Below are 14,673 nucleotides of genomic sequence, written 5' to 3'. Positions count from 1 at the left end.
TAATCTCGCTTCTGGACTGTGCATTTTCGTTCTATTCAAACTATCCATGCCGTTTGTCTCATAACGAAATGGAGTGTGCGTTGCCTTGCGTGGAGTCCGTGTTTGAATCGGCGCATCCATTCCAGGAACCCAACTTCGAACTATCCCGAGAGATAACCCTTTCCGAAGCTTTCCAAAAGTTATTTGAAGAGGAAAGCAGCCGAGCCTCATCACCCTCCACGTCCGGCTCTACCGTTGCAGAAACCCTTGCCAAACTCACTATCCTGGACACGTTCATGTTGATTCACTGTAAGTAGATAATCTCCTGTATGCCACCACTATCTGACAGGAAACAGTGCTTTACGCTTTCATCAACACGCACATGACACTTCTCGCTACTATATTGCCAAAGTCACGGGTCCCGCACTCCCAGCAGTTACGCAATTCGCGGGCCTCTAGTATTAACTCCGCGATACCTGAGGACTCTACACTTGCTTCCATACGCATAGCACTCTCTCGTTGGCACGACCACTGGACGAGGCTGCGCAGCACAACCTCCAGCCATGACTGGGCCGCCATGGGCTTTTACAAGAATGGCTACCATTTCTGGCTTGTGTCGCAGCTTCTGATTACCAAGAAAGAGAGTGTGGACGTGGTGATGCGCATGGAAGTGAAGTGTGAGGACAAGCTGGAGCAACTTAAAGTTCTGCTGAAGGACGACAACGAATGACGCTTGATGAATGGGTCGCACTACGACGACTCATTCTATTCTTCTTTTCTTTTTCTCGTTTGTTCTTTCCTGGACAGGCGCTCACTGTATACACGATGGAATGGGGGCATGATTGTACGATACACTAGAGCATTCCGGCGTTACGAGTACATATACCTGGTTTTAGAGGGACATTTTGAATACCACAGCATAGCGTCGGAGGAGGATTTGCAATTCCAATTTGTCGCACAGACTTTGTTTCTCTCAGTAACCAACACACAAATCCGACTAGCTGGATGAAGCACACTCAACATCCAAGAACTCCTCATCAACCTATACAATATTAGCCCATGCAATCTCATTGATTACAGTATGAACAACTCACATTGGTACAAACAAAACCGCTGTCCCCATCAGGACTCTTAACATCGATATTCGTCGCATGAATACCAGAGCAAACCTAAACCATTAGCATCCCATGTACCCTCTTCGAAGAAACAAAAACTCACATCAGGACTCGAACAAATAATCGTTCCCACATTCGGATCATTCTTTCCAGATGTGACACCGGTGAGATCATTGAAGTAGACATCGCTAATCGTAAGGTTGCTCTGTTCCAAACCAAGTCAGCCAAACCATATATTCCATATACTATCCCAAACAACATCTCCCCTATGAATAACTGAATAGAAAAATAAAACCATACCGGATTCTCATTGCACAACGTCTGATTCTTCTGTCCATAGCACTGCGTAACCTCAATCGCCCAGTCCACGTTCTCGATGTACATCTTGTCGTAGGTGATGTTCTGGACGCTACCGAGACCGCCTCCACCCTGGAGATCCTCGGACATTGCGCTGGAAATACCAGGCCAGACCTTGATGCGGGCCATGTCCTTTTTTCTCTTGTTAGTGGATTGAATGGTTTGGGAAATATGGGGGGTTTGGATGGGGACGTACAGAGGCATTGTACATGGAGATGTTGTGGACGAGGACGTTCTGCACGATGTCGACTTCGCCTTGGTATTGGCCCAGTGAGCCCACGGAGATACCGTGGGAACCGTTGCAGTGGAGGTTCTGGACGAGGATCTCGGTGCTGTTTGGTTTGAAGGAGACGCAGTCTTTTGGTCTCGTTAGTATATTTTCTTGCTTTATGGGATTGCACCCAAAAGGTGAAATGGAGAGGAAACATACCATCACCGTTGTTGATAACCGAGTTCTGGATAACGATATTACTCGACCGATATGTATCCCTATTCATCATCAGCACCTCTACGAACTCCAATCAAGATAACCCAATAATGGAAACGATAAGAAATAAAACGAAAAAAAAAAAAAAAAAAAAAAAGAAAAGAAAAGAAAAGAAAAGAAAACATACCATCCATCCGTATTCTTCGCCTCATTCTCACTACTACTATACCCCGAAATATCAATGCCATCGAACAGCACATCCGAACTATTGGCAACAAGCTGATACCACTGCGGCGAATACCGCAGCTTCAACGGGCCGATCGTACCCCCGTGCAGTCCGATAATGCCGACGAGAATGGGCCGCAGGATGAGCGCATCCTCTGCATACAAGTCGTACCAGACCTGGCCGTTACCGTTGAGTTCACCACCGCCGTAGACGTTGACGTCTGTGCCGCCGAGGTTGAAGAAGGTGGTTGCGTTCTGGAAGGTGTGTTTGAAGGAGTTCTCTTGCCAGTAATCTGTGTCTGGGGTGAAGGTGATTTTGCCGAGGATTTCTGGGTTGTTTGGTTAGTTTTTCTGGTGGTTTTGGTGTACGTGTAGAAATGTGAATTGGGTTGAGGGGTGAAATGTTTGTCCATACCCAGATCCACGTGCTTTAGGAAGGTCATGTCCAAGGCTGTACCAATCGTGTACTCCTTGTCTTCGGCGAAGACGACCTTGCCGCCGTTGTTGCATTGCTTCAGGGCGGCGAGGATGTACGGCGCATCGTCTGTTCCGTCGCCGTTGCTTTGGACCTGGCAGGTCTTGTTCCGGGGTGTACTAGCCGGGAGAGGTCGGAATGGTGGTTTGGGCCCGACTGCGTTGGTTCTAGACAGGGAGAAGCCTTCTACCGGTAGGCTTAGGCCTAGGGAGAGGAGGAGGGTTGTTGCTTGGGTGAGCTTCATGGCTCTTGTTCTTGTCAGGGTTTGGGAGGTCAATCAATGGCTGGGTTCAGATTGATGGCCCTGTCTAGTATGTAGGCGCAATAGGAATCGGGGTGTTTTTCTACGGACTTAGAATATCAGCGGAGGTATAGACGGAAGTATAGGCAAATATATAGTTTCGGTTCTGGTAAACAGCCTGATCTACTCTAGTCTGCATGTATCAATGAGTCCACTAGGATAAAACCATTCATTTACTTCCCGCCAATCTTCTCCCCAGCGGGTGAAATATAAAGTGGGGAGCAGGCTAGGCAATGAGACATGCGGTCGAAGCTTTGCAGGACTCATCATAAGACAAGCTGTATCGGAGAAATGAAAGCTGAAATTAACGGATGTTATATAGGGTTAAGATTCGCCGCTTCTGATAGGAGGGATAATATGGCCGGGATTAACCCGATTGGGAGGAGAAATTGGTCGGTCGTTCCTCCGTCTTGCGTCCCCGGATTTATGGCTGGACTTGTTTATGGGGAAAATACTCACAGTTACTTGGCTAAGGCCGGTTGAACGCGTTGCTTCATGCGGAGTGTCCGGGGTTGCTTCGATGTTGGGGTTGGCATGACATAATTTCACATCTATAACTAGGGCGTGTGCGAGTGGATACTATTCATTTATTCGGACTCGATACTTTTCACTTCGGTTATTGTTCACGATATAGCATGCATCCGAGAGAAGAAAAGAGAGTTAAGATCGTCCAACCCTGGGAACTGAAGTGAATTGCTGTATATATAGGACTAGTCACCTTCATATTCCGTGGACCAGCGGACTGAATCACCATTATTCGCCGTCGTGATTATTTCCACGTTATCATTTCGCGTTCGATTACATACACCAGTATCTTGTGAGCCGGCATAAGTGAAGAAATTTTTTAGATAAATTCGGTTTATCTAACGTCTTCGGCGGAAAACCAGAGCAGCCCTGATTTAGTATATACAAACGAGAACGCCAGTCGTGTTGCGGTGAACCAGTAGAGCCCCCGAGCTATTGTCTATCGAGTGCTAGATGCCCAAATCCACTCAGAAGCTCGTCAATCGACGGTCTATTTTCCTGATAGACAGTTTCCTTTTTAAATCCCCGTCGAGCCCCCTTGCGTGGTAGAGTCCCATCTAGCGGAACCAGCTGAACCGGTTTATGCGGACTTCTCAACAGCAGCCTCGGACTTAGCGACGGCCTCCTTCGCCGAGTCAATCACTTCGTGTTCCATTGACTTGACGGCTTCGGCGGGCGACTGTTCCAGGCTACGGTGGTAGTTGTAGATACGACCGACCTGAACGATACCGACACATCCGAGGAAGAAGTTGACAGCGGCAAGCCTAGACGAATCAGCATTGTTAATTCCATATTATGCGCTCTCCGATCAACGTACAGATAGTTCTTAGGGGTGATAATCAAACACCAGCGGGTCCAGATAGCTCCGGTAGCCGTCAGGGCACCATTCTGAGTCAAAGACAGCTTCTCGGCGGGGCGGCTAAGATCGGAGATACCGGCGATGACCAGAGCCCACTAAGCAAAGTTAGCTATATCCATAGATATCCGTGAGTCGTGAACTGCAGCCGCCGACGCAGTTATATTGTTTCTTATTATGGTGCGTAACGGCGTCCGGCAAGGGAGGGTGTGGATTATACCTTCATGACAGGGGCCCTAGAGCAACAAGCATTAGTACGGTATATCAAAGCGGAGAGTTTATACAGCTGCTCAGAAAGTAAACAACGTACCAGAAATGCACCGTCTTAACACCAACGGGGCTGTTCCACAAACGCTGGAAAACGCTCTGTGGCTCGGCGGCGGCGGCATCCGAGGTCTGGAAGCGGCGTCCGGCGCCAAAGCGATGCTGCGCATTGCGAAAAGCAGCGCGGGAGTTCTGGAAGAAACGAAGACCGACACGGGAAGACATCGTGAAAGTGAGGAGAGAAGAAGATGGGGAAGGGAGAGACGAATGCCGGAAAGGCGGAGAAGTGGAGATAGGTAGGCTCTCAACCGGAGTTTTAGATTAGCGATGTAAAGTCGCACCAGAGGATCAATTTCAACTCTGGGAAATAAAAATGGAGGAGTGGAGATTGATTGATTGATAGAAGAAGAAGAATTAAGTGAATCAACAGAAGGATAGGATATCAGATATGAAGCCGACCTCGGCGACCGCCGTCGGGAATACTTCGATCGTTGGGGTTGCGGCTCTTTTCCGGCTGAGGTAAGCGGTGACAATCACGCTTGACCGGATTGGTCCACGGCCTCAGACCTCAATTCATCACTGTTTCAATCGCTCGATCACCCCTCCGTTGGCTCCAATTGATACCCCAGCTCTGTTTGGATCCGTTTGATCGGGGAAGCAGCTCATTACTCTTATTTCCTATCGCCCTCAATCCTCCCAATCCGGTCTCCCGTCATTCACCTTTCACAATGTCCGGCAAATACGTTTTCACCAAGGGTCTGAAGGAGCTGCGCTTCCTTTTCTGTCAGACTTCAGAGCACAGCGCTCCTACAAGGTGCGTTCGGAAATTCGATACCTGGTCATACATGGCGTGGATTTCACAAATAACACCCAACAGGTCCTTCCTGCAGCGCGCATATCCCACCATGAAGAAGCACAACCCTCACGTCCCCATTCTGATGCGCGAGGCCAGCGGTACTCAGCCTAAGGTGTATGCCAGATACGGTATGCGGCCATCGTAAATCCATTGGCGAGCGAGCAGAAAGGCTAATACAGAATGATATACAGCGTTTGGCAAGGAAAAACTCGAGCCATTGAATGGTAAGAGGTCATTTGTTCTAATTTATTTTGATTCAATTACTGATATCAGAGCTGTACAGGCTTGTCGGATGCACAGATCGAAGAAAAACTTACCAAGCTCGTGAAGGAGTCGTCATAGCGAATTTTCCGCACTTCCGTATATGTCCATGCATCGTGTTCAAATCGTCAACCATTGTATCTATAGATGAATTGGAAAATTCAATTTACTTCGAACAATCAAGGGACGCCTGGAATCTCTTCTATTTATACTATCTAATTCACAGAGAACTACTACTGTTGGCTACCTGACCGAATCTAAACTGCGCCCAGCTCATACTGCCCTCACCCATCGTCCACAGCCTCTTGCCGACATCATCTCCTGCAGCTCCGGCGCCAACGTGAATGGGAAGGAGATGGTCAAAAGTCGGGTGTGCCTGCCGAGCATCGGGTCTTTTCAACAAATCCGTCAGAGCCTGTTCTCTCTCCGCCGGGGGAGCCGTGGCAGCTTTCTTCAACGCCTCGTCGAAGCTGGTGGTGTACGGCAACGGCCGCGAATCATTCATGGAGAACCACAGATCGCGCAGGTTGTGGACTGCCATGCCGGAGACGATGATGAGGATATTTTCATCGCGAAGGCTAGACACGGCCTGTCCGAGCCGGTAATGCGCGACAGGATCTTCATTCTTGAACAGTGAAACCTGCACAATGGGCACGTTCAACGGGTTCGACTCAGGCTCGAACGCTATACGCTATTAGTTTTCGTCCACCGAATCAATCATCATCTCTTGCAAAGAAAATGAACCTACCACACTTAAAACTCGCCCACACGCCGTGATCCAAGCCTCTTTTCACACCTTCCGCCTTAATCCCCGCTTTCCCGAGCAGATCAAGCACCTTATTCGCAACCTCCCTGCTGCCCACATTGGGATACTTCTCCTTGTAAAAATGGCTGGGGAAACCGTAGAAACTACCCGATAATCAGTACGAGTCACCCACCACTGATATCCCCGCGCAAAATCGCAGAGAAAGCAAGAGGATAAATAAAAAAAAAAGAGACATACTCATAAATCAAATCCGTAATCTCAGCCGTATTAACCTGAATCGTATCCCTGCCCGCCTGCCAATGCGCCGAGAAAACCACCACAGCCTTTGGCTTCACCTTAGTCGTAATCTCCTTCCCGATCTGCCCCAGCTTCTTGTACGCCGGGTGGTCCGTCTGGTACATGACATTCGGCTTCATTTATATAATCAGCAATTCCTCTCTCCCTCTCTCTTGAAAATCCACAGAAAAGAAAAATGGTATAGAAACTTACACCCCCATGACTCAAAAAGTAAATCGGTGTTCGACTCATCTTCTCACTACCAGCCTTGCGAGACGCTGTCTTTGAGATTTCCCTGCTAACAGCAGGAGTACTAGTGAAGAAACGTTTAAGACCGAACAGATTGGCGGTTTCGGAGTGTGGTTGCTGCTCCTCTGTAGTATTGCTGTTGGTATTGTAGCCTATAAAGAAGGCGAAAGATACTGCGATGAGGACGGTGAGGATGGAGAGCGCTGTTAGTGTGGAGGGTTTTTTGGTGGGTTGTTGTAGTGTTGGGGGTGTGGTGGGTTGGGAAGACATATAGTGTGTTCCAGGGTTTATCGTTGGAATTCGGGATAGTAAGGTCTTTGGGAGAGGGAAAGTGTGGTTTTGTAGTTCTGGTAGAATTGAGTTGATTTGTATACAATTATATATTGTAGCCAATGGTTATTCGAGCTTGGATTGGAAATTGAAATTGTAAGCAGTTGTCAGCCGGATGCGCGGAAGTGCGGAATCGGTCCGCTCTGGTTTGTGTAGGAGTATGTGTGTAGTAGGTCATCATTGGATTATGGGACATGTTAATGGCATTATAGAGACGCTTATTTATGTGGAAGTAGTGTATTTGTATTAGTATTATTTTCTTTGGAATCTCGCTCTATGTTCTCGAAGCGCATAAGTAATAGGGTATACATCATATGGTATTCATCAAGTCTTCCATTTCCAACATTTCAACCATGTGCATAATAGTATTTCCAACCGGGCCGAAAGAAAAATAAAGGTAATGCAAATGGGTTCATAATAGAAAAGAAAATGCTCGTGCATGAGACATTAAATCTATAGTTCCCCGTTCCGACATCACATAAGGATGCAGTCGCCTTCGTTCTGCTTCTGTTGGTTGGCACCAGACCGAGAAAGCCGAGCTTTCTGCATCCGGGCTCCGCCCTTCTTGATTTCTTCAAGGCGTTCGCGGGCTTTCGGAAATCCTTGGGCTGTTTGGTAGAATAACGTTGGTTAGCAATTGTATCAAAGTGCCAGACTGTAAAGCACTCACCAGCTGCCCGCCAATACCATCGCTTAGCATCCTCCATATTGGCGGTGACCCCGATTCCAACTTCGGTATAATAACCCATTGCATATTCTGCCTTTGCAAGACAGGAAGTGGCGGCCTTGCGTGCCCAGAGGTAGGCTTCTGTGTCGCTCTGCTGCAGAATCCCCTCCGCGCCAGTCAGATACCATCCGCTCAAGGCAAGTTCACTTTGATGCTCGCCCTGCGCTGCCGCATGAGTATACCAAAAGATACTCTGCCGAGGGTCCACAGGGCACCCCATCAACCCATACTCGTATGCAGTGGCTAATTGGAACTGGGAGAACTTATACCCCAATTCTGCAGCTTGGTGGAATAGTTGACTAGCATACGCCTCATCACGGATAACGATGTCATTCGGGCCTGCATTGGCATACATGAGCGCAAGTTCATGTAGTGCGTGTGGGTTTTCGGCATCGGCACGTTCTGCGGCACGCTTCAGCCATGAGACACCCTCGCGAGGGTTCTTTGCTTGGCCGAGAAGCCCCTTGAGCATAATCATTCCCATCTTGTACATTGCTGGTGGATCACCCAAGGATGCAGCACGCTTATACCAGTGTACTGCCTTGAACGGATCCCGCTTGGTACCACCGCCTTCTTCCGGACCAATCTCGCAACAGACAGCCGTACGGTAGGCCGCCTGACCATGCCCTTGCTTGGCAGCAGTCTGATACAAGTGGAAAGCTTCTTTATGATGAACCTGAAGACCCAGTATTCCTTGACCGTAGCAGTCCGCCAGGAAAAACTGCGCGTCAGCGTATCCGCTGGACACAAGCTTTTTGACGATTTTGTACGCATCCATCGCATACTTCTCCCTCGCTTTCGCCTTGGACTTGGGATCTAATCGACTACTCTCAACCAGTACCACTGAGGCCTCGGCTAGTTTCTGGGCGAGTAACAACTGGGTCTTCTTGTCCGAAGGATTGCTCTTGGCCACCCGCTGCAATTGTTGAAGTTCTTCTTGTGTCACGGGTCCGGCGGGTGGATCAACCGGAGGGCCTTGCTGCGCAACAACAGGTGGTGCGGAGTCAGTGGCGCTGTTGTACTGGCGTACAGGTGCTGGCTTGTTACCCTGATCATGTCCGGGCCGGAAAGGCGCCGGATGATGGGGTAACGCATCAGGGTTTTGCTCGGGATCTACCGGGTCCATCTGATTCATTACTGGTGGCGGCGCTTCATTCCCATATGCGGGCTGGTTGGCGCGGTATGACTGAGGAGGTCCATTGCTGCGAATGGAGCCATCGCGGCCTACGTATCCAGTTTGTCCATCGGGGTATGCATTCATTTGCGACCCCCAGCTACCATGCTGTTGTTGGTGCGGAGTCTGCATGGGGTCCTCATGACCGAACCCGTACTCCATTCTCTCCTGGTGCTGTGCAGCGGGTGCTGATGCAGGGAGGTCGAAGTGGAAGCCTGCATTCTCGAATTGATTTGGCACAACCCCTGGCCTCATCTCCGGCTGGGATTGGACATGATGAACTTCGGTAGGCTGTGGGTTGAATGCCGCATATTGACCCTGGGGAGCGGAAGGAGCAGGTGTTTTTGGTTTCGGTTGTTCTAATCCGAATAAACTTTCGTCGATTGCACCACCTTGGCCGCCATCCGGCATAGCGTCGAAATTAGGCATATCGGGTTCATCTGCATGGGCCGTGCTATAATAGCTATCCAGTAATGCGTCGACATGGAGAGACTTATGGGCATTGGCTTTCGTGGCAAATGAGGGGTCTTGGTATGTCGCTTGTCCAGGATACATTGGCTTAGCCACGGGCGGTGCGACCGGTGGTGTCATTGGCGGTGCAGCTGTAACAGGCATCGTTGCGCTTCTATTGATATGCGGTACCGGTGGGGGTCCATTTGGGTCGGTATAAGATCGCTCGCTCCGATCAGACTGTCCGGTCGACGGGCGCCCTTGGCTCGCAGACCTTACGGGACCACCGGGGTAGTCTCCCCTACCCCGTCCAGCGGAGCCAGGGGGCGGCTGTCGAGGCATCTCCTGCCGTCGTCCGTGCGACGTATGCGGACGGTCCGGAACCGTTACAGGCGACATTGGGCTATTGAGATCCATCCTTGCCATTCCAGTTTCAATTCCTGTTGCAGTTGAGCCGGACCGGCTGCGTGGTTCCTGAGAGGGAAACATCGGAAACGGGTTGTCCCATGTTGCGTTGGAGGGAGGTGGCATAGGACGGGGGGCTGGATTATTATCAGTTCTTGAGTTTAAGGATCCGTTCGATGCGAGGTTTTACTCACGAGGCCTTGAGCGATCTTGCCTTGGCGGCGCTCGCCTGTCACTAGGGCCGCGAGGCGCATCGTATCGGTTTGGCGGTGGTCGACCTCGTGGCGCATATCCGCGATCAGGTCGGGACTCCATGGGAGGGCCATAGCCTCCCCGAGGTGGTCGGGGAGCACCTCGCGGGGGTCCGTATGATCTCGGAACTGCTTGGTCACTCGAATAACCGTATCCTGCATCGTCATAGCCTCCACTACCAGGCGGATAAGCGCCGTTGTCGTAGCCGTAATCATAACCCTGGTCAAAATACCCGTCTTGTGGCGGGCCTGCGGGCCGAGAGGGACGGGGGCCGTAGTTTCTCATGGGCGGAGGCCTCTGCGCTGGACGCTGAGGGTAAGCCATGACAAAGCTCAAAGCTTCGGTTACGGAGGTAATGTCGTTTAGTAAAGAGAAGCGGGTTGGTTTTCTTTGTCCGGTTGGGTATCAACTAATTCGGTGCGAGTGTGTGTCACGCCTCTAGCTCTCATCCACTATGTATCTATCCATCGGAGATCAGCTGGTGCATTTTTGTGGGAAGTTCCAGTCAGGGCAAGTTGAAGGGGTGCGCGCAACGGTCGACGCTTACTGGAACCACGCGACAGCAAAGGAATGAATACCAGCCCCACGAGGTCGAACAAGCGCAACAGAAGTATGCGATAACAAACCAATCAATGGAGTCCACGGGCCTGGAACAGGAAAGACATTGTCAGCGGACAATCTTTGGCGCGGAGGGCTTGAGAAGCCGAGTGCGCGATTGGAGCGTCAATGCGTGAGGACAACCAACTTGTTCGAGGGGAATAAGAAACCACAGGGGGAGGGGACTAAGGGATGCTTCTCCAAAGGAATGAAGGAGACGCAGCAACGGAGGAATCGAACTGGAAAAGCAAAAATGACCGAACGACAGACAAAGTCCCTGTGGTTTGTGGAAAAAGAGCGTGTGACCACGGAGGGGGAATGAGGGTGAGTTTTATTTGAGGGAGATAAAATGGATTTAAAATGGGATGTCCGGATGGAACCGTGGAGGTTTGTAATTACTAGTCAGTATTTTTTAATATCCGGGACTGAACCGCGCAGGTACCCACGAATAATAATAAGGAGTTCGGATACACAAGGGATCGAATATTGTGGGATTATCCTTTCTAGAATGCAAGACTTTAAATGAACGACTCATGCCTTCCTCACTGTCTGCCTAATTTTCTTATGCCACAGGTGACTTGGACAGTGTAGGTTCTTCTCTGGTCCCCACATCCTGTCCCGCAATCATTCTCTGGTGTTTTGATTGTTTGATATCAGTGTCCACTTGTTGCAGAATGGGATTCTCACTTGAGGGCCTGACATCCCCTAAGCACAGTTAGTGGATTCTTAGTGTTCTTTCCCATGTGTAGTGGGGAAGTGGACCCCAATGAAGTAATAAAATTCATGAACACAAAATGTAGGTACCCGAAAAGAAATAAAAAGGAGAGAAAATAGAATAGTCAAGAAATTTATCTACTTCAATTCAGGGCAAATAGTATCGATCTCTTTGTTGGTATGTTTCACGACAGCCACTTCATTGTTTTTTCTTTTTTTTTTTTGTTTCTTCGCGCTACAGATGGCATTCTCTGTATTTTGCAACATCCTTTTTCTATGAAAAGTGGAGAAAGCGGTCACAGCCCTTTAGTATCGAGTAGTATCGTTCCCAAGGCTGCTGAAATGCAATGTCATCCCAATCAGAGAGACAAATTTCTCCTTCAAGATAAACCCCGGCGCAAGTTCACTTCTTGGCGAGTCCAATAATTCCCCTCCCCTCCCTCTTTGCATGGATGCCCTTGGCGCAAACCATGGGCCGGCGGTTAACTGACGTCCGGATAACCTTGTCCTAATTATAGATTCTTTTCTTCCTGACAATGGAAGTCAATATGCGATAGGTACCGACAAGTCTGTACTCCGTATACATCGCTGAAACAATATGTGACTCGCGATATGATGCAAGAAATGCACCAATTGACGGATAGATTCGTGGTCCAATATATTTACCTCGATCCATCTACGTCTAGTAATATATTGTGAATCGACTATCGAGTAATAGGGTTAGTCTTATGGAATGTTCCGTGTTGCTTGTCGTGTCCACCCCCTGCCTCTTAGGGCAATTCACTGAGGTACGAATACGATGCTGTATAGTATACTCCGGAGTATGTAAATAAAGTATGACGGAGTATCTCAATTTCGAAACGCAGGGGATTGTGCCTGGTGCTGATAATATCAATAATTCGTCAAGAAAAGCGTCTTCTCTAACCATCGCCCGTTGTATGATGTTGAATTGGTTGTCTCGTGTTGCAGCTTCCTCCTTACATGCTTACTTTCTACCCCTTGAACTTAACTGCAACCGTTGCATATATTTGTCACGACGTGTGAATCAGATAGGGCCCCTTGCTGCCGAATACCTTCTCTGTTCCAGCCGTTATACATGCGACACGCTCTGCAGCGAACAGGGTAAGTCATGAAAATACTACACAGTACTCTCAGTACCGATCAGCCGAAAATACCTCCCTAACAAGACAGTACCCGTGAGTGAGATAATAGAAATGCCCCAAGACAGCATCTACTCCAGCAACTAGCAAAGGTAGCGGTTAATAGTAGAAACAGTTAAGCTAGTGTCAGAACGGGTGGAGCATATGAACTGTTTTTTTTCTTGCCCTTTTTTCTTTCTTGTCCCTCAGACCACAGTTTGCATCGTTTGCCGGGTTCAATCCGTACCTGCGCCACCCTACATACCCGCCTCGCCTCAAACAAAAATCTCAGCCACATCCCGACCGCCGAACCACCGATGATGCTATTCCGTTCCACCCAATTATGCGCAGCCTATTATTTCTCCCCGATTGAGCAGCACCTGCGCGTGGACCTCCCACACACACAAGAAAGCACTTTTCCTTATCCATCAGGGCTCTCTAAGTGATACAATCGAAACAAACCTGACATCATTGTCTCGGCAATCATATCCGCTTCCCTCGGACCTCGCCATCACCATGTCCAAAGCCGGAACCTGGATAAAGATGTTCGTCGTGTAAGTTCCCACGTTCTACGAGATCTTATATGCAACGGAAGCTGATGGAATATTATTCTAGCGGCACGGTGATCTGTGTCGGCGGCCCCGCTCTCGTCCAAGCCATCCGTCCTACCGATGAAGAATTGTTTAAGCGGTATAACCCGGAGCTCCAACGGCGGAGTCTGGAGGAGGGTGATCGTCGCGCGCAGGAATTCGATGATTATGTGAATAAGTTGAAGCAGTGGTCTAAGTCCGATAAGTCGAGTATGTTTCTATCTGGGGTGAAGCGAATTGACTGGGAAGATCGTTGGGCTAATGGGTCTGGATAGTCTGGGTTGCGGCTCAGGAACAACAAGAACAGATGCGGACACAAGCTGCGGTGCAGCGGAGTCAGGCAAAGGACGAGGCGAAGGCACAGCGTGAGGAGATGCGCAAGGAGTTGCTGGGTGAGAAATGATCTCGTGGTTGTGTGGGATTCACAATGAGACGAGCTATGGTAGAGGCGGTTGAAATAAAGGTATACCGGGTGTTAGAGTATCCCATATACCCTTATCTGTACTTATACCCGTGGTCGCTGGGCCGAGGGAGTCAAAAGCTTTGTGCATGGATCATGGGCGAGTCTTTTTGCGGAGTTTTCGGTTGGGCGCTTTGTTGTTTGCATATATGAAAGAATACGGATGAGATGATTGTATAGTATTGTCTACAGATATATTCTCCGTTCTTGATCTATCCTATAGCTGCATTCTACTATGCAGCAGTAATTGTATGACCAATTCGAGGCAGGAAGACGCTTGCATTGATATTTCGTCGTAAACATATCAAGATAACAGGATGACAATTGTTCTTGTGAGAAGAAAGAAAGGAAGAAAGAGTATTGCAAATGAGTGCCCTATAACAGACAGATTCATTGTGAAATTACATGGAGCAAGATACAGATAATTGACAAAAGTGAAAAGAAAACGCTCACCGCAAGAAACAAACATCACGACATTCTTTTGTTCGATCTAGAGCTAGATCTAGATCCGATAGCTGTCGTCAAGATGGTGATATATAAGCAAATCCATGATGAGCAAGTAGTATCCAGTGGGTAACCATGTATTGTTAAATGTCGCGCAAATTTGTGTTAGAGGTCGATATAGTGAATACCTCCCACTATATTGGTTGATTCCAGTCGATAACCCTAGGCAAGTAATGAAGGCTCCATATCACAATACCTTTGCCTCGTTGATCTGATCGTCAGAGGCGTAGTAAAAAGTCGACTTTCTTTTGTACAAGACCTTTCATTCTCAAAAGTCTGGACCTTGAATGTCAAACATGACCCCAGCGCCCTCACATGCGAACCTCAGAATTGCTGCACACAGTATTTGTGCCACCATTGGGCCGATCTTAAGCACAATTCGTCGAAGCTGAGGTACAA

General features: G+C 48.9%; 6 protein-coding genes across 6 annotated transcripts; 2 read left to right on the top strand and 4 right to left on the bottom strand.

The window, feature by feature from the left end:
• Positions 1 to 68: 68 nt before the first annotated feature.
• AO090026000783 (uncharacterized protein) lies at positions 69 to 709 on the top strand (the record flags this gene model as incomplete). Its single annotated transcript, XM_023235911.1, has 2 exons — positions 69 to 288; positions 336 to 709. The coding sequence occupies 2 exons, from the start codon at positions 69 to 71 to the stop codon at positions 707 to 709; spliced, it is 594 nt and encodes a 197-aa protein (XP_023091172.1).
• A 267-nt stretch (positions 710 to 976) lies between these two features.
• AO090026000784 (putative extracellular exo-polygalacturonase) lies at positions 977 to 1,948 on the bottom strand (the record flags this gene model as incomplete). The annotated part of the gene is made up of 6 exons (XM_023235910.1): positions 977 to 1,021; positions 1,074 to 1,148; positions 1,198 to 1,299; positions 1,395 to 1,592; positions 1,648 to 1,808; positions 1,882 to 1,948. The coding sequence occupies 6 exons, from the start codon at positions 1,946 to 1,948 to the stop codon at positions 977 to 979; spliced, it is 648 nt and encodes a 215-aa protein (XP_023091173.1).
• A 2,036-nt stretch (positions 1,949 to 3,984) lies between these two features.
• On the bottom strand, positions 3,985 to 4,749 carry AO090026000785 (mitochondrial pyruvate carrier family protein; the record flags this gene model as incomplete). Its single annotated transcript, XM_001822139.3, has 4 exons — positions 3,985 to 4,168; positions 4,222 to 4,358; positions 4,481 to 4,496; positions 4,571 to 4,749. 4 exons carry the CDS (start codon positions 4,747 to 4,749, stop codon positions 3,985 to 3,987), a joined length of 516 nt encoding a protein of 171 aa, XP_001822191.1.
• Positions 4,750 to 5,861: 1,112 nt separating this feature from the next.
• AO090026000787 (DODA-type extradiol aromatic ring-opening family dioxygenase) lies at positions 5,862 to 6,935 on the bottom strand (the record flags this gene model as incomplete). The annotated part of the gene is made up of 4 exons (XM_001822140.3): positions 5,862 to 6,325; positions 6,390 to 6,550; positions 6,645 to 6,817; positions 6,897 to 6,935. The coding sequence occupies 4 exons, from the start codon at positions 6,933 to 6,935 to the stop codon at positions 5,862 to 5,864; spliced, it is 837 nt and encodes a 278-aa protein (XP_001822192.3).
• An 801-nt stretch (positions 6,936 to 7,736) lies between these two features.
• On the bottom strand, positions 7,737 to 9,955 carry AO090026000788 (putative chitin synthase activator (Chs3); the record flags this gene model as incomplete). The annotated part of the gene is made up of 2 exons (XM_001822141.3): positions 7,737 to 7,870; positions 7,933 to 9,955. 2 exons carry the CDS (start codon positions 9,953 to 9,955, stop codon positions 7,737 to 7,739), a joined length of 2,157 nt encoding a protein of 718 aa, XP_001822193.3.
• A 3,281-nt stretch (positions 9,956 to 13,236) lies between these two features.
• On the top strand, positions 13,237 to 13,923 carry AO090026000789 (uncharacterized protein; the record flags this gene model as incomplete). The annotated part of the gene is made up of 4 exons (XM_023235908.1): positions 13,237 to 13,274; positions 13,336 to 13,520; positions 13,586 to 13,702; positions 13,790 to 13,923. 4 exons carry the CDS (start codon positions 13,237 to 13,239, stop codon positions 13,921 to 13,923), a joined length of 474 nt encoding a protein of 157 aa, XP_023091174.1.
• Between the last annotated feature and the right edge of the window lie 750 nt (positions 13,924 to 14,673).

Source organism: Aspergillus oryzae, chromosome 3 (genome assembly GCF_000184455.2).
Source record: "Aspergillus oryzae RIB40 DNA, chromosome 3".
NCBI classification, from domain to species: Eukaryota; Fungi; Ascomycota; class Eurotiomycetes; order Eurotiales; family Aspergillaceae; genus Aspergillus; species Aspergillus oryzae.
This window is presented reverse-complemented; position numbering and strand designations above follow the sequence as displayed.